Here is an 18,143-nt window from a genome sequence, read left to right as displayed (position 1 = left end):
CTCGCAAGAGTCTCTGAGCAGCACCACAAAGGGTTGGATCCTTTGTTTCTCAGTGTCTTCATGGTATGCATGCACTGAGATATGGTGGATGGGATTGTTATAAGTAAGGTGCTTGGCAGGGCTGAACTCTGTCATGTTATAAATTCTGCTTTTCCTGCCAGGCTTGCAATGGCAATGCGCAAGGGTATTGAATGGGAGCACAGATGGAGTGTTAATTGGTGGCTGAATGATCTGTAAACAGACACCCACATGGAATAAATAAAATAATAATAATAATATATGGAGATATACCTATCTCATAGAACTGGAAGGAACCCCGAAAGGTCACAGAGTCCAGCCCCCTGCTTTCACTAGCAGCACCTGTAGAATGCTCTACAGAATCTTGTGGAAATTAGAACTGGCCACTATTTTGGCATTCATCCAAAAGTGCCCCAGGAAACAACAGCAAAGGGCGAAAAAATCATTCCAATTATGCAAATAAATAGCATTTTAAAAAAATTTGGGCCTGATTCTGTTACTGTTCTTCAAGTAGATGAGTTCCTGAGTAGTGGAGTATCACAATCAATGTGGCTACTCACGGAGTACGGTATTACTCCGCATGAATAAGGGTGGCAGATTTGGCTCTTTGTGAATATTTTTTGGAAAGGTTATTTTTTGTGTGACAAAGGGGAACTAGAAGTTTATGAAGCTTAAAGCTGTACTGAGGCCCAAACACTGGAGGCTGCATCCTGTATTCCTGAAGTGCTGTACCAACACTACATACTGGTTCTGGGCTGACAAATGACCTGCACAGCCCATCACACTGGAAAGGAACAGGATAGAGTGAAGGATGTCAGGGTTTTTTTGCTCCTGTTTAAATATAACCGAGTTGCAACACAAATCTTCAGCTGTGTACATACAGTACCACTGTATATGGTCATAAGCTTACCCACACACACGTGGCATGGGAATAAGAACCCGGATCCTTCTCTAAAAAGCCAGGACTCTTTGATCTAAAGGTGAATGTCCAGTAGGCACTTAGGGCAAAGAAACATTTCTAATAGTTTGTCAGTGTGTTAGGGTTTATGGGAAAAAATTTCAAAAGTGCCCAAGCGAATTAGGCTCCTGCGTCTTAATTTCAAAAGTGACTTAAGGCATGTCTACACTACAAAATTAAGTCAACCTAACTTACATTGGCATACAGCTGCCACAGTAATTACATTGCTTGTGCATGTCTACACTTTGCTCCTTGTATCAGCCGTGCGTGTCCTCACTAGGAGTGCTTGTACTGTCAGCCTGGGGCATTGTGGGACAGCTTCTGAAAGCCAGTAACAGTTGACATAAGCAACATAGTGCCTACAGTGACACTGCATTGACCTAACTACATGAACATTGACTCTACGACTCTCAAGGAGGTGAAGTGATTAAGTCAGCATAGTAGGGCAGTTACATTGGTGGGAATGAAATTTTAGAGTAGTTAAGTCAAGTTAGGTCAAGGTAAATCTATAGTTAGGTCAAGGTAAACTGCCTTGCATCAACCTAACTCTGTACTGTTGACTAGGCCTTAGACACTTAGGGTCCTAAACCACTTGAACTTCCAAAAAATTACCTTATCTTCCATTAGAAAACACTGTAACAATTAACAGCTGAACAGGTCTGTCTAGTAAAAAAAAAAAAAGTGTAGGTCTATCTGTCTTGATGGTCACCATTTAATTACAACTGTTTCTTAATCAAAGAACTCATGTCACAGTAGTGGGGGGGGGGGAAAGGTGAATTCAGATGATATTCGGTGCAGTACTTACCTAAGGAGCAGGGCCGTCCTTACCCATACGCAAAGTACGCAGCTGCGTAGGGCACCAAATTTCCTGGTGCCCTGCGCAGCTGCGTGCTGCTCCAGCCCCTGTCCCGCCTCTTCCCACCCTTTCTCTGCCCCCTCCCCATCTCTTCCCGCCCCTGCTCCGCTCCAGCCCTGCCCCTTCCCACCCCTGAGGACTGCAGCAGGGCTGGGCCTGCAATCACTGGTGGCGGGAAGTGCAGGGACCTAACCCCAGCCACGCCGCCGGTGAGTGCTGGAGGATGGTTCCCCCCTGCGCCCCAAGTCAGCCCTCCCCTCCCCGCAGAGGCCTGCCCCCCCTTGGGGGGCTGTGTAGGGCCCCAGAATAGCTAGGGACGGCCCTGCTAAGGAGTCATATGCTTCCAAAGGTGCATTGTATTCAGTAAGCAGTTTGCTTATTGTGTTGCTTAATTTGCAACACATGCTGCAAAAGACAGTGGAAGCTCCCCTGGGTGAAATAACAAACAAACTGATGAACTAAGCACAATCATAGATAACATTATGTGCAGTCATCTGAATAACAAATATTGTAGGAAGCGGAAGATACTTTTAAAGGAGGGTCTCTGTGTACAAGATACGGGGTATTCAGTTGCAAAATAGCAACTTCTCATTGAATTACTCCACAAGTTAAGGAATGAGTTAAAGCTCTTACGGAAATAACACTGGCACAGTTCTCCAGGTACAAAACAAGTGCCAGAGGTCCTTGCCTTGGCAGCATCAGCACCGTGTCTGACTAATTCTTTAACAGCTGGTAGGTCTTGCTTGAGTATTGCTATGTGGAGAGCAGTTTCATTTACAAAGAATTTGGAAGCTTTCGCTGCCAGAAACACAAACTGTCACTTACAATTTTTCCAAGGAAGGGCATCAACCTGACTTCTAAAGAGGTGCATGCAATATTCCAGGACTGTTTTTCACGTATACTGTTTATGTCTGCATTTTTGCATGTGAAAAGACCTGACTGTAAGGATATGCATTTGTGTATTGGGGTACAAAGAACTGCATAGCTCTCAGAAAGCTTTGTGAAAGTGGCTAAGCATTATTGGAACTCTTACAAATGGAGCGCTGAGGCACAGAGAGACTGTGTGATTTGCCAAAGGTCAAATCAATTGCAGATTCAGAAACAGAATCTATCTTGTTGCTTATACCACCCCATCACCACAGTATCTGAGCACGTAGAACCCAATAGAGTAACTCCTCACTTAAAGTCGTCCCGGTTAACGTTGTTTCGTTGTTACGTTGCTGATCAATTAGTGAATATGCTCGTTTAAAGTTGTGCAATGCTCCCTTCTAATGTCGTTTGGCAGCTGCCTGCTTTATCCACTGCTTGCAGGAATTACAGCCTGCTGCAGCTAGCTGGTGGGGGCTTGGAACCAGGGTGGACCGGCAGCCCCTCTATCAGCTCCCCCATCAGCTCCCCGCTCCCCTAAGTTCCCTGTGCAGCAGCTGCCAGCAGGCTAGCAATTGCAACTGTTCCTCCCCCCACTGCCATGTGCTGCCCTCTGCCTTGGACCTGCTCCCAGAGACTCCTGCTTGCTGTGCAGGGGGGAGGAGGGAAGGGTGGGGACTAATGTCAGGGTGTCCCCCTCCCCCCTGCTCCTACACTCCGCTTACCCCTTCTTTTCCATATGGAGCAGGGTGGAGACGGAGACAGACAGAGAGAGCTTGGGGCAGCAGCTGCTGTCTCAACTTCCTGATCCACTTAAAAAGACAATGCACTTAAGAGTGGGTCAGCTTACTTAACAGGGCAGTATTCATTTCTCTCTCTCTCTCTCTCTCTCTCTCTCTCTCTCTCTCTCTCCCACACACAAGGTGTGTGTCTGTCTCTGTCTGCTATGCTATCTCCTCTCCCTCGTGTTTGTGCTGCCTTGTGTGAGAGGCTACATTAACAACAATGTGTTAACCCTTGGGGGCTCAGCCGAGTGCTAGTTCATCACTTAGCACAGGGGTTCTCAAACTGGGGGTCAGGATCCCTCAGGGAGTCATGAGGTTATTACATAGAGGGTCGCGAGCTGTCAGTCTCCACCCCAAACCCTGCTTTGCCTCCAGCATTTATAATGGTGGTAAATATATAAAAAAGTATTTTAAATTTATATGAGGGGAACGCACTCAGAGGCTTGCTATGTGAAAGGGGTCACCAGTACGAAAGTTTGAGAACCACTGATTTAGCAGCAAGGTATTCCCTGGGAAATATCCCACCCTCTTCCACCCTCTGACTCCTCCACCTCAACCAAGCTTCACAATCATCATCACCGTGTACCAGTATTAAATTGTTTGTTTAAAACTTATACTCTGTGTGTGTATATGTATGTATATATAATATATATATATATAATCTTTTGTCTGGTGAAAAAATTTTCCCTGGAACCTAGCCCCCTCATTTACATTAATTCTTATGGGGAAATTGGATTTGCTTAACATCGTTTCGCTTAAAGTCGCATTTTTCAGGAACATAACTACAACGTTAAGTGAGGAGTTACTGTATATGGGTCTTCACATTTCTGGCTCATCATATAAATGGCTAAAAATGGGCTCACATTAACATGGTAGAATGGTTCACATTCTGACTAGCAATCTCTCCCATGTCTGTGCAGGTCAATGCTGCTACATCAAGGATAATTTATATCAGGGTGGAAGCCCCCCAAGTCCCTGCCTCAGAACACTGTTTTGCAGCTCCTGCTACAAAAGATCTGTGGGTTCTTCGGTGTATGTGGAGAATTCTGTCTGATACTTGCTGCTGCTCATGGAATACACCTCTACCTTGATATAACGTGACCCAATATAATACGAATTTGGATATAACGCGGTAAAACAGTGCTCCGGGGCGGCGGGGCTGCACGCTCCGGTGGATCAAAGCAAGTTCGATATAACGTGGTTTCACCTATAACGCGGTAAGATTTTTTGGCTCCCAAGGACAGCGTTATATCGAGGTAGAGGTGTAATTTGTGTCTCTCTAGAATGTCCATGAATTAAGTTAATTTTCACATGCATTCACAGTCCCCCACAAAGATGTTTTGCCCATTAAAATGCTATATTTTTGGTGAATTGAGAAGAGCTGTCTGCGGCTAAGTACCGGTGTACAAATTGGATGTCATTGTACTTAAAAAAAATTGCTTAAAAAAAATAGCAATTGTTTCCTATTATGCCTGCCAGACAAATGTAAAATGGCCAACATAAAAATGAATATAAATTTCTGCATTGGCATAAAAGTGTTTTTACATTATTTATTATTTGTATTAGCACCCCAAATTCAGGGGAGGGTTGTACTAGACCCTGTACAGACACAGGGCAAAAGACAGTAACTTCCCTAAAGGGCTTATAGTCTAAGCAGACACAGAGCTGGAGAGTTATCTCCATTTTACGGTTGGGGAACTGAAGCACCATGATTAAGTGACTTGCTCAAGGTCTCAAATAGAATCTGGGATTGAGCCCAGATCTCCTGAATCCCAATCCAATGCCGTAGTCACAAGAGTCTTGCCAACTCTCATGATTTTGTCATGAGTCTCGTGATAATTATTGTTTTCTTTAAAGCTCCAACTCCTGGAGTCAAGTGGTTATGTGATGATTTGAGCCTGGTAAGTTTCTGGCCCTCCTGGCTATGGAGAAAGCTTCAAAATATGACCCCAGAGCACTCTAAAGATCAAAAAGCAGAAGGCAAATAATAGGAACACACACACACACACACACACACACACACACACACAATCATGATTTTTAAAGCCAATCTCATGATTTTTGGTGCGCTTGTCTCGTGATTTTTGAACACCTGAGCTTGGCAGTACTGCAAGGCTTTCCTTTTATGGTAATTTTTCAGAAGCAAGTACATTTACATTCTCATGATTGGAACAGAATGAAGCAACACATAAGAGTTATGACAGCTTTGCTGCACTCTCACTGAAAAAATCAATATCTTCATTTTACAGCAGTATCCGCCTAGTGAGAAAATCATTCATTCTTACAGCTGAGCATCATTCCTAAAACTAATAGAATATTGTAAACAGCTGCTTTTAAAGTGAGACCTGGAAATCATAAAGGGTCAGTAACTGCAGAACCAGACAGATTTGTCTATGCTTTGCGTTGTATAGAATGATTTAATGCATTGTTCAAAACCGGCAAAATCAAAGCATTCACTACTCAGAAAGACTGATGACCATGATAGAAGCCCATTTTCAGATACCTGAACAAATGAACTGGTGGGGGGAGGGGAAGAATCTCATGTAGCCATTAAGGGCATTGAATTCTTTCCCTGGACATCTGTAAACTTTGGATCAGGCCTGAAGAGTTACACATTTCCAAAAAGCCAAAGCCAGCACTTAGATTATTTATTCCCAAAACAGATTTCCAGTGAAAAAAGAAATGCAACTGATCAGCAGATAAATACTAAACCTTAATTATTATAGGATGGTGAGCAGCAGAATTGTAACTTGTGAAATTGAATGAATAGCAACTGTCCATCTTGAAAGAGGGTGGTGTAAGCGCCAAAGCAGTTCGGTTACTATGTGTTCTGCAGCACCACGAGTGGCTAAAACTCAAGAATTGGACTAACAGTCCATCCATGCCGCAGATAGTGCAGGCGTAAGGTGCAGGGCGAGAAGATGAATCCAGCACAGGACTCGCGCTTGAGGTCTGCTGCGCTTTTCTCTTCTTTCCTCTTTCTCAGCCAGCTCTCTTCAGCCTCTCTAGGTACATCCATTGGCCTGGAGCAGCGAAATGCGGCCAGTGGGAGCCGCGATTGGCCGGACCTGCGGACGCGGCAGGTAAACAAACCGGCCCGGCCCGCAAGCAGTGTCCCAAGTTTGGGAAACACTGATCTAGCGTAAACACCTTGGACACACAAAGTGACAACAAGCTCTATGTACGAAAGAGAAAGAAAGAATTTATCAGAAAAAATGCTGGTAATCTCTAGACAGGCACTGAGACAGAGAAAAAAACTAGCCTATATTCAAGCAAATATAATGAATATTATAGGCTTTAATAGCCTATAAATTACATATGCACATTGTTTGAAATAACTTGCTCACCATGTAATCAGAATTTTTATATACATGTATATCTTCCTTTACTTCTCTCAAAACCCTCTAGTTATCCTTTCTTCAGCACTCTCTAATACGGGGTGGCCAACCTGAGCCTGAGAAGGAGCCAGAATTTACTAATGTACATTGCCAAAGAGCCACAGTAATATGTCAGCAGCCCCCAATCAGCTCCCCCACCCCGCTCCCAGCACCTTCCACCCACCGATCAGCGCCTCCCCCTCCCTTCCTGCACCTCCCAATCAGCTGTTTCGTGACATGCAGGAGGCTCTGAGAGGGAAGGGGGAGGAGCAAGGGCACGGCAGGCTGAGGGGAGGGGCCAGGAAGGGGTGGAGTGGAGGCAGAGCTAGGAGTTGAGCAGTGAGCACCCCCTGGCACATTGGAAAGTTGGCACCTGTAGCTCCAGTCCCGGAGTCGGTGCTATACAAGGAGCTGCATATTAACTTTTGAAGACCGAATGTGGCTCTGGAGCCGCAGGTTGGCCACCCCTGTTCTAATATTTACTGTGAAGGTTCCCGAAACTGATGGAGGGAAGCCAACACAAATGTATCCTCCTTAAAATCCACTTGACCCAATTCCATAAAACGATCACTTGCAAACTCAATCATGTGAAGCATGGATAGCGCATGAAGCAGAAAGCGGTGAGCACACTAAAATACACAATTGTACATATGTACAGATCAAAAGAAGAAAGAACACACTAATAATTAAGAAAAACAGGAGCGAAGGCACTATATGGCTGAGTGTGCTGGACTGTAAACAAAAAATGGTGGTCTTCCGGCTATTAGCAACTAAGGGGGACGCTTTACATGACGTCACTCCTAGGACGAGTCCCATACGAGTATGAGCTTGGCAGGATTGCTTCACGAAACTGCTGTCTCTGACCTCACATTTTTCCTGATTTTATTGGCAGTGAGATTAGTTATTTATTTAAATAAGTTATGAAGGCATGGTCAGAATTTTACCAGTAGCAGCTGGCCAACAAGACACAGCCTTAGGAGACTGATAGTACACTTACTCATAGAAATAATAATTTTACAAGTGCAATTATCGTTTTTTTTCTCAGCACTGGCCTTCTGCCTGTCAATTATGAACAATTAATGAAGGGCAAGGGTAGGTAAGGATATGTGTGTAGCCAGATGTGTATATTTTTATCATAATTGATCCAAAATGTCTGTATTTACAGAGAATCTAATTTTTCCCATATCTCCTTTATTTGAAATGGAGTCAGTTTTTTTTCTTTTTTAGAGGCTCCTCATATTGCGAGGCCCTAAGATGTAGTTTAATTAGTTTATGCCTTAATCTGGCCCTGCCAGCTACAAACAGTTAAATCAGTCAATGTATTATAATTCTTTGGACAATTACAGTGGAATTTCTGAAGAGCTCAAAGCATTGGCCAAACTCTGCTCTGATTGAGTTCAATGGGAATTTTACCACTGACTTCCCTGGAAACTGAATAAAGCCATCATGCAGTGCTTTTGAAAATCCCACCCCTGCTGTACAATGCTGCAGTCCTCTCTCCACTCTCACCCCATGAACACATTCAAATAAGGTAAGAATGGACATGTAGAAAAACAACAATAAAATGTCACCCTGCAAAAAGATTGGTAACCCACATTCTAGCTTTATTGACTGCAGGCAAGTTTTTATTATGCCTCAAATAATTAAGTTCTGCAACAGTGACATTAAAAAAACAACAGACCAATTTATCAAAATAATTGTATTCTGAAGACTATGTACATATTATACATTTTACAGAATTACATAAACAGGCATTTTTATACATAATGTAAATATGGTAACCAGAAAATCCAAAATACACGTTGACCAAAATATTCCTATGAAATGTAAGAAATATATAGGGCACTTAAAAAAAATTAGAAATAGTAAAACCATCTTTAAAAAAGTATAATTGAGTTAGTAGAAATTGAATTAAATTACAATCATATTAAAAAGCTAAACTAAAAAAATATTACTTATGTATCATTCAAAAAAAAATTAAAGAGAAAGAAACACACTTTCCTTTATATATTAACACCTTCACGCTTGTAGCGATGGTATGCCTCATTTCCAGCAATGGGACATAGCCTAGGAAATCCAGGTCTCCATTCTCCAGGGGTTAATTCAAGAGTACCACAATGGTTAGATTATAGCCGTTAGGCCTAACCCCTTTAATTTAAACAGTAAAGGTGTGTAACAGTACAAATATTGTATATTTTCATGCATCTCAATTACATTAATTGTAGGACTTGGTATAACTTAATACTAACTTACCAGAGGCCCAGTACGTTAACATTTTGGCATGCAGTGCTAAAGGGAAGCAAAACACACTGCAGTGTGCTTACAGAAGTGTTGTCACTGGTTTGCTATTCACCAGCTGAGCACAACAATATATATAGACATCCCTCTGGATGACCGCCGCAAGAAATGTGGGGGCCTAAATTCAGAAGAGGATATCTTGTACCAGTCCTATTAACTCACTTAAAATGCCTTAAGCCCTTTTACTCTCCAAAATGCATGTTCAACGGGCCTTACACACAAATGATAATTAAAATGTTTTGATGATAGTGGGCCAGATAAACATTTTATGAACTAGTTTGAGTATCACCCAGTTGTTCTTCCTGTAAACCTTCATTCTTCTTGTGCAGAGTATATTTTCAACCGATGGGACTATTTTGATTTTGGATCTATGATTGTCTGAGTAGTTCTTTACGTAATGCATTCTACACATACTTTACCCGCAGACCATCTTTTATTATCTGCTGTGATTTTTGTAACTGAAGCACCTTGATACACATTAAAATTAAGTTTATAATAATTGTACATAAACAGCTGTTAACCTTAACAGCTATTAACAGCACCGTATTCTTAAAGCTTTTATAGCTTGCATGTTTTAAAGTTGCACTGCATCTACACGCTGAGACCTGATCCTGCAAACACATATGCCCATGTTTATCTTTAAGCATGCAAACAGTCCCATTAAAGCCAATGAGACTACTCATTGTGGCCTAAAAGTTAAGCACATAAGCATTTCAGGATTGGGGCTTCAGTGTGTAATTCAGCTAGCCCTTACTCACCCATGAATCACTGAAGGCAATGAAATTGAGTGACTAAGGTTGAGTAGTTTTAGGCACGAGATCACTTCGCATATAAGTTACAGTGTAGATCGAATGCTCTTTCCAAACTTGGACAATAGGAAAGTTTAAATTTATACCCAAAATGCTCTTTTAAAACATTACCAGAATTATGACAAGAATGAGACTTATTCCATTGTCTGTCTTTGTGGTGCCTTAATATAAAAGAGATGCTAATCTAGAATATCAAAATAGTGTATTCACATATGTATGAAAGCATCTAATAGAAAAGTAAAAAACATAAAAGGCAAACTTTGAATTATTGTAATTAAATATCCTTAGAAAAAAGTTCGTTTCAAGCAAGAATCTTTTGTTGTACATAACCCCTAAAACAACAGAGTTACATTTCCCCTCTTCTATGGGCTTTTGCTGCAATGGCGCCACCTTCCTCCTCATCTTCCTCTTCCTCCTCATAATTTTCTTCATGACCTTCTTTTTGGTTGTTGTCTTCATGATCTCCTTGCTCACGGTCTGCAGCTTCATTGTTTTTTTCATCAGCCTGAAAAGATAAAACAAAAATGGAAGGATTCAGTGAAAGTACTCTGATGCTCTGTACCTCAGGGGAACACCCAGAACCCACATGTTCATCCTTGTAAAATGATTGTGTAGTATCCAATGCAAAGTTTGTCATGTTGAATGTCTTCGGAAGGCTCATGATGCACTGAGCATGGTTGTTGTAGTGATGTTATAGTAATTCTTATAGTAATGTTATAGGTTATAATTTCATGTATATAGTTATGAGGCTGGAAATGTATCCTCATGGTTTAAAGCAAGCCCAGGCAAAAACTCTCCAAGAGCAGAGAAGCAGTTCACACCTCATCAGGGCATGTATGGGACAAACCCAGCCCAGTCTCACAGGAACAAAGGATGCTGGCCTAGGCAGCAACAAAAGAATCTGTTGGGCTCCCAAGTGACTCACCCCCCTTCCTTTGGCCACTTTGCAACTGTGATGAGGTAATGCTCACCTGACTCTGAAGGGCAGGACAAAGCCAAGAGGGAAGAAAGGACATGATAAAAGGGAGACACGTTTGCCATGCTCTCCCTCTCTCTTCCACCTACATCTACAGACACCACATCAAGCGACTGAAGCGCTGATCAAAGCGGAGAGCCTGGCTGAAGAGCAACCAGCCAGCCTGTGGTGAGAAGCATCTACATTTGTAAGGGCACTGAAAGTGTTAAGATCAGCTTAGAATGCGTTTTGCTTTTATTTCACTTGATCAAATCTGACTTGTGATGCTTTGACTTTTATTCACTTAAAATCTATCTTTGTGGTTAATAAATCTGTTTGTTTATTCTACCTGAAGCAGTGAGTTTGGTTTGACGCGTGACAGAGATTCCCCTTGGGATAACAAGCCTGGTACATATCAATTTCTTTGTTAAAATGACAATCTCATATAAGCTTGCTGCGTCCAGCAGGCATTACTGGACACTGCAAGACGGAGGTTCCTCGGATTGTGTCTGGGACTGGAGATATTGGCTAGTGTCATTCGGTTGCACAATCCAAGGAGCAGCTTACGTGCCGGAGGCTGTGCGTGAACAGCCCAGGAGTGGGGAATCTCACAGCAGACCAGGGTAAGGCTGGCTCCCAGAGTCAAGGATTGGAGTGACCTAGCAGATCACCGGTCCAGATAACACCAGGGGAACATCACAAATACATTTACCCATAAATCTTTTAAAAATATATATTGTTTGGTAGTTATAGCATATCCCAAAACACCTGGCTGGGTTGGGGTAAAATTCTGGTGCAGGCCAGAACTTATAGTTCTGAGGAAGTGAGGGCAAAGGTGGCTTTAAGCCTCCGAATTCTGGGATGCTCTGGAAGCTGATGCGTCATAACACAAAATCTCGGTGGAGCTATAGGCCTGCCCATAACCCCATCCACTATGTTGAGGCTTGCTAGTGGCCTACATAAGGCAGGCTGCAGCTGTCCTATACAATTCCTGTGGCAGGGGGACTGTCCCCTATCTAGCTCTGTGGGTTTTATAGCCCTGTATTATGCCACAGAGGCTGTGGTGGGGATGAAAGTTTCATCCTTTACAGTCTGATCCTGTTGAAGTTAATGTCAAAAGTCCCATTGATTTCACAGTAGCAGGATCATACCTTTAGTGAGTTACATTATTAAATGTGGTTATAATGGAATATTTACAGAATTCTATAATCCTCATACATGACAGAATAGCACATTACACAACACAATACGGATTCAGGGAGAGTTTCTGGGCTGTGTGTCTTGGAGGCACAGCACAGAATTTGCAGCCTGGATGTGTGTGTGGGAGGGTGGGGAGCAAATTTAGAGATGCAATTAAATAGGTATTGGTAGATGGAAAAGGGGGTGATTCTCATGTGAAGCTGGAAGAGTTGACGAAGGAATTCTAGATGCTAGAGCTGGGGGCTCTCTAGGTTGAAAGGATTTTTGGGAAGATCAGGAAGTGAAGTAGGGCAGGAGGAAGTTGAGGCAGAGTTTGAAAGTTAATTTATGCTTAAAAGTGAGCTACAGCCTTTATTGTGTAATGTCTACCATGACTGTAGCTTTGTTAAAGACAACTAAACCTACTATTATATTGTACCTACATTTTCATCATTTTCACCATATGGCTCTTCAGCATTGTGTTCCAGTTCCTTTTTCTTCTCTTCAGTCAAATCTTCTTGGACCTAAAAGGCACAAACATACAGCTCTGCAAAGTTCCGGTTTCCTTTAAAATTAGCATGTGGCAAATATAATCCTTCTACAGTAGAACCTCAGAGTTACGAACATAACTCCGATACATTCATAACTCTGAACAAAAACATTATGGTTGTTCTTTCAAAAGTTTACAACTGAACATTGACTTAATACAGCTTTGAAACTTCACTATACAGAAGAAAAATGCTGCTTTCCCTTCATTTTTTTTTAGTAGTTGACGTTCAACACAGTACTGTACTATATTTGCTTTTTGGTCTCTGCTGCTGCCTGCTTGCGTACTGCCAGTTCTAAATGAGGTGTGAGGTTGACTGGTTAGCTCGTAACTCTGAGGTTCTACTGTAGTATTAAAATGCAAAACAAAACAAAAACCCTGTTTAAAAAAACATCACCAGCACATTGTTCACCTGCTCTGAAAATAAATGTCTGAATTTAAAGTACAATGGTCATACAGTGCTCCCCACTACAAGCCAACACACATGCACATACTGCTCAGATTGGAACTGAGACTTCTTTATCAAGTTTGTCCCTCTCTTTCAAAATTAAAACTTCCGTATTAAGTCTGTACAGTGGTTTTGATTAAATCAGTCCCATCAGGAGGCTCCTATAATTAGATTTCATGCTTGACATGTGATACTGACATTTAGTGGTGTGTATACAAAAGACCAATTCCTCCTTAATCTTTTTAATATTCTCTCACTAATATGTGTAGTGACCCTGAGGCTGATAGGGTCCAGAGTGACCTAGACAAATTGGAGGATTGGGCCAAAAGAAATCTGATGAGGTTCAACAAGGACAAGTGCAGAGTCCCGCACTTAGGACGGAAGAATCCCATGCACTGCTACAGGCTGGGAACAGACTGGCTAAGAAGCAGTTCTGCAGAAAAGGATCTGGGGATTACAGTGGATGAGAAGCTGGATATGAGTCAGCAGTGTGCCCTTGTTGGCTAACGGCATATTGGGTTGCATTGCCAGGAGATCGAAGGAAGTGATTATTCCCCTTTATTTGGCACTAGTGAGGCCACATCTGGAGTATTGCGTCCAGTTTTGGGCCCCCCACCGCAGAAAGGAGGTGGACAAATTGGAGAGAGTCCAGCAGAGGGCAACGAAAATGATCAGGGGGCTGGAGCAGACTTATGAGGAGAGGCAGAGAGAACTGGGCTTGTTTAGTCTGCAGAAGAGAAGAGTGAGGGGGGATTTGATAGCCGCCTTCAACTACCTGAAGGAGGGTTCCAAAGAGGATGGAGCTAGGCTGTTCTCAGTGGTGGCAGATGACAGAACAAGGAGCAATGGTCTCAAATTGCAGTGGGGAAGGTCTAGGTTGGATATTAGGAAACACTATTTCACTAGGAGGGTAGTGAAGCACTGGAATGAGTTACCTAGGAGGTGGTGGAATCTCCATCCTTAGAGGTTGTTAAGGCCTGGCTTGACAAAGCCTTGGCTGGGATGATTTAGTTGGTGTTGGTCCTGCTTTGAGCAGGGGGTTGGACTAGATGACCTCCTGAGGTCTCTTCCAACCCTAATCTTCTATGATTCTATATGTCAGTCTCCTTGCACTGCTCTGCAGGTTTATTTTGCCCTAGTCTTGCCAACAAGATTCCTATTGCCTTTTATGGGAGGTCAGTTCATGGAATAGCTGTAGGATCAAGTGATGTGATTTTTAACTGGATACCCTAGTTGCAGGAAACCTAAAGATTATATTTTAATTTTTTTTCAATGTGACTAAGTTTCTGACTGCTTGGGCACAGTGAAAAGGCTTGGACCCAACTCACATTCACACTAAGGTCCTTTTACACCACTCTAGCTACATAAATAGGTCTTAAATTGGAAGAAAATATAATTTACTACTGATTTATGGCCCCTTTACACTGCTAGAGTCGCATAAAGAGGGAATGGTGAAAATTAGAATCCAGCCCATTATTTTTTTTAAAAAAACTGGTTATTCCAGTGGCTCCGCCTGTACTGAAATGTTTTCTTATTGTCTATAGGAAAATTTGTAAGGAGCAGCAGTGTAAAGTTCCTCACTGTGCTCTGGTGATATACTTGGATCCATTTGCTGGAAAGACTTTTGCTAGGAATGGGAGAGTCAGTGGCGGATTAGCCACTGAGCCAACAGGGACCATGCCCAGGGTCCCCCGGCCAATTGGGTGTCCCTGTGCCCTGACCCTGCTCCTCGGCAGGAGTGCTGGCTGGAGCGGGGCAAGACCCCTGTACCCTGACCCTGCTCCCCAGCAGGAGTGCAGGCAGGTGGGGAACAGAGGGACTTCAGGTGTAAGGGGTGACTTGTTCTGGCCCAGGGCCCCATCAAACTGTAATCTGCCTCTGGGGAGAGTAGCTCATTTTCCATACGCATTTGATTCTCAACTACTCTGTAAATACTGCCTATAAGTGTGCCAGTTAGTTCTTTTATGGACACCAAATCATTTCATATAAAACACTGAATAACTGCCAGAGGCAACTTAATGACCTGGGTTGACTTCAACATATTTTAAGAAACTGGCAAATGTTAAATACATACCATTTAATCTAAACAAAAAGTAGCAGAATTTCATAAGTGTGCATTGAGCAATCATATCTACTGCTTTGTAGTCCACTAATACAGGTAAAGCAGGAAATAGCCATTATTAGTTAAGTGTTGAAGAGCTGCAGAGCAGCATATAGGCATGCATGATTAGCATGCAACTCAAAATTCTAAAGAGGAAAAACAAAGTTGTTTCCATTGTTTTCTCAGTGTGAAAGCAATGTACTGACAGCTTCTTGGCTATTCAGTTGCATGCATATTGGGAGCTTAAATAGCTCAAACTACTTAAATGAACCACGGATAAATTAGTCTGAGCTAAGGAGTCAGTAGTTAATTGGGAAAACTGCTTGCATGAAACAGAGGTATGTGATTAAAGCATGAAGTATCAGTGAGGCTTTCAGTGACACTTGGAGGGCTAGAGGTTTGTGTTTTTTTTCCTGAGTTGTGATCAGCTTAATCCTTTCAGTAACTGCAGAATTAATGCTAAAAACTACATAGAAAATTAATGGACTGCCATACATCAGCATAAGTACTCAAAAGAAAAAATTACGATTGAAGTATTACATCAATGGCCAAGGGAGAAGTGATGATTACTTCCCATCTTCCCAAAAGCTACTAAGGGAAAAATGATATTTTTATAAAACTGACTGATGTTTACCAAAGTGAACTGAGATCTGTTATGCTACCTGAGTTCCACATATACTCTACACTCTTTTTATTACCTCTTCTTCTCCCTCTTCTTGGTACTGTTCATCCACATTATCTTCTTGCTGGTCAGGATTTCCTGCCATCTGCAGAAACAGAATGGAAATGTAGTTCTACCATGCATATCTCTTAATTTTAGTAATCCAGATGGTTAGAACTACTTGCACTGCAACTAAAATATCCTATATTCCAGAGTGATAGTGTAGCAAATTTTTAATTTGTTGAATATCATTAATATTAGGCTGGTTACATCCTTTACACCAAGTCAAATTGAAAAAAGACAGTGGACTGATTATAAGGAAATCATTGCACAACACAAATCAGACTACACACAGCATACAGACAAAAAATACAGTCCCTGCCATACGAAGTTCACAGTCTAATGGCGAATACAATAGGCAGGATGCAATGGTACACACAGAAGAAAAAACAGACCAGGCTGTTTATTGGGAAACCTTGCTTGTGGGAATCATGGAGGAAGTAAAATTCTTTATGAGGGATATGAGTGAAGACAGGGCAGTGGCTTGGAAATTATAATGGGAAGTTGTTCACGCAGGGAGCAGTGCACAAGGTGACATGAGAATGGTAGCAAAACAGGGCACTGAGCCTGTCAGCGGGGATGGGAGTGATGGGATTAGAGACAAGGTCAAGATATCACAAGAAGCAGTTCTGTAATTTTATCTGCGTGTACTGTATATAGTATAAAAACTGCCCAATTAAAACAAAAACAAAGGTCAGTGTCTTGGTATCACAGTTTGAATGTTTGTTACTGTCCTTCCTCGTACAGCATCTTTAGAACAGCCATTCTCAACATAGCTATTACTATGTACACACAATTGCACATGTTCTACAGATGCTTCCTTTTATCTGCTCACCACTAAATGTTCCTCCATCGCAGGAGAATCCTGCTTCTGATTATTTTGTTTGTGCTGCTCATTCTCATCTGGCAGATTCTCTTCTCTCTCTTGTTCAGCTTCTTCAAACTCATCCTCTCCCTGATTGTTAGGATCATCAGCTGGGTTCACATCTTCCACAGCTGCCTTCTGTAATTTTTAGAAGGGTGTATTGTATAAGTACATTAGTCTCAGCAATTCCATTTCACTTGAAAATTATTATAGTAATAGTTACCTCAGGGCTGATCCAGTCCCCGTTGAAGCCAATAGGAGTTTTTCCATTGGCTTCAGCGGGCATTGAATCAAAACCTTAGTGATTATGAAAAGTGCCAGATTTACAGCACTGGAAATAAGTATGTCAGCTCTGAATAAGGATACAGCTGGGATGTGCACATCTGTCTACTAGGAACTAGACTAGTTTCAGAGGGGTAGCCGTGTTAGTCTGAATCTGTAAAAAGTAACAGAGGGTCCTGTGGCACCTTTAAGGCCTTGGCTACACTTACCCGCTAGTTCGGCAGCTGGCAATCGAACTTCTGGGTTCGACTTATCGCGTCTAGTCTGGACGCGATAAGTCGAACCCGGAAGTGCTCGCCGTCGACTGCGGTACTCCAGCTCGGCGAGAGGAGTACCGCGGAGTCGACGGGGGAGCCTGCCTGCCGAGTGTGGACCAAGGTAAGTTCGAACTAAGGTACTTCGAACTTCAGCTACGTTATTCACATAGCTGAAGTTGCGTACCTTAGTTCGAATTAGGGGGGTAGTGTAGACCTGGCCTAAGACTAACAGAAGTATTGGGAGCATAAGCTTTCGTGGGTAAGAACCTCACTTCTTCAGATGCAAGTGACTGAGGCTACCAACTCATTCCACATAAGATACTGAAAAGCTTTCAGTTATTGATAATACAGCAGGTGATAACACCTGATAAAGTACAGCTCAGTCAGGACAACAAAGACAGGTCAGAATAGTTAAGTGTCAAACTCTGATCAGGCCTGACTCCACATAGCTCACAAAAGTTGCTCTCCATGTTACAGTAGGTTGTGATATCTGAGCCACATTTGAATCAGTTACTTAAGGGAGAAAATGCCTGATAGCTCCTCAACCTTTGCTATTCAATAAATGCTGTTTTTCCTTTATGCTTATTATTCAATATTATCCCATAGATTTAATACTGCAGCTACCAAGGCACCAGTAACATCTTTGGGCTAATATATATTCTTCTCTTCAAATATTTGCCACACAATTTAGTATTCTAAATAAAAATGCATGTATGCAAGATCCTGTATACACCACAAAACTGAACAAAATATAATGAGGTATTTATGTAGAATTGGATTCTCCTCCCTCCAAGGTGGCATCTACTGTGATAGACAGCTG

General features: G+C 42.2%; 1 protein-coding gene across 4 annotated transcripts in view; it reads right to left on the bottom strand.

Annotated features, from left to right (window-relative positions):
* Positions 1-8,444: 8,444 nt before the first annotated feature.
* Positions 8,445-18,143, bottom strand: part of GOLIM4 (golgi integral membrane protein 4) — a 66,478-nt gene continuing 56,779 nt past the window's right edge. For all 4 annotated transcript variants that reach the window (XM_008164982.4, XM_065557817.1, XM_065557818.1 and 1 more), the window contains 4 exons: positions 16,755-16,922; positions 15,897-15,965; positions 12,546-12,626; positions 8,445-10,473 (listed from right to left, as the gene is read on the bottom strand). In XM_008164982.4, the coding sequence (XP_008163204.1) occupies positions 10,315-10,473; positions 12,546-12,626; positions 15,897-15,965; positions 16,755-16,922 (477 nt within the window). In that variant the 3' untranslated portion in view covers positions 8,445-10,314. The remainder of the gene's footprint in view (positions 10,474-12,545; positions 12,627-15,896; positions 15,966-16,754; positions 16,923-18,143) is intronic.

Source organism: Chrysemys picta, chromosome 9, assembly GCF_011386835.1.
Source record: "Chrysemys picta bellii isolate R12L10 chromosome 9, ASM1138683v2, whole genome shotgun sequence".
NCBI classification, from domain to species: Eukaryota; Metazoa; Chordata; order Testudines; family Emydidae; genus Chrysemys; species Chrysemys picta.
Note: the sequence above shows the minus strand (reverse complement) of the source record. Positions and strands in the feature narration are given on the sequence as shown.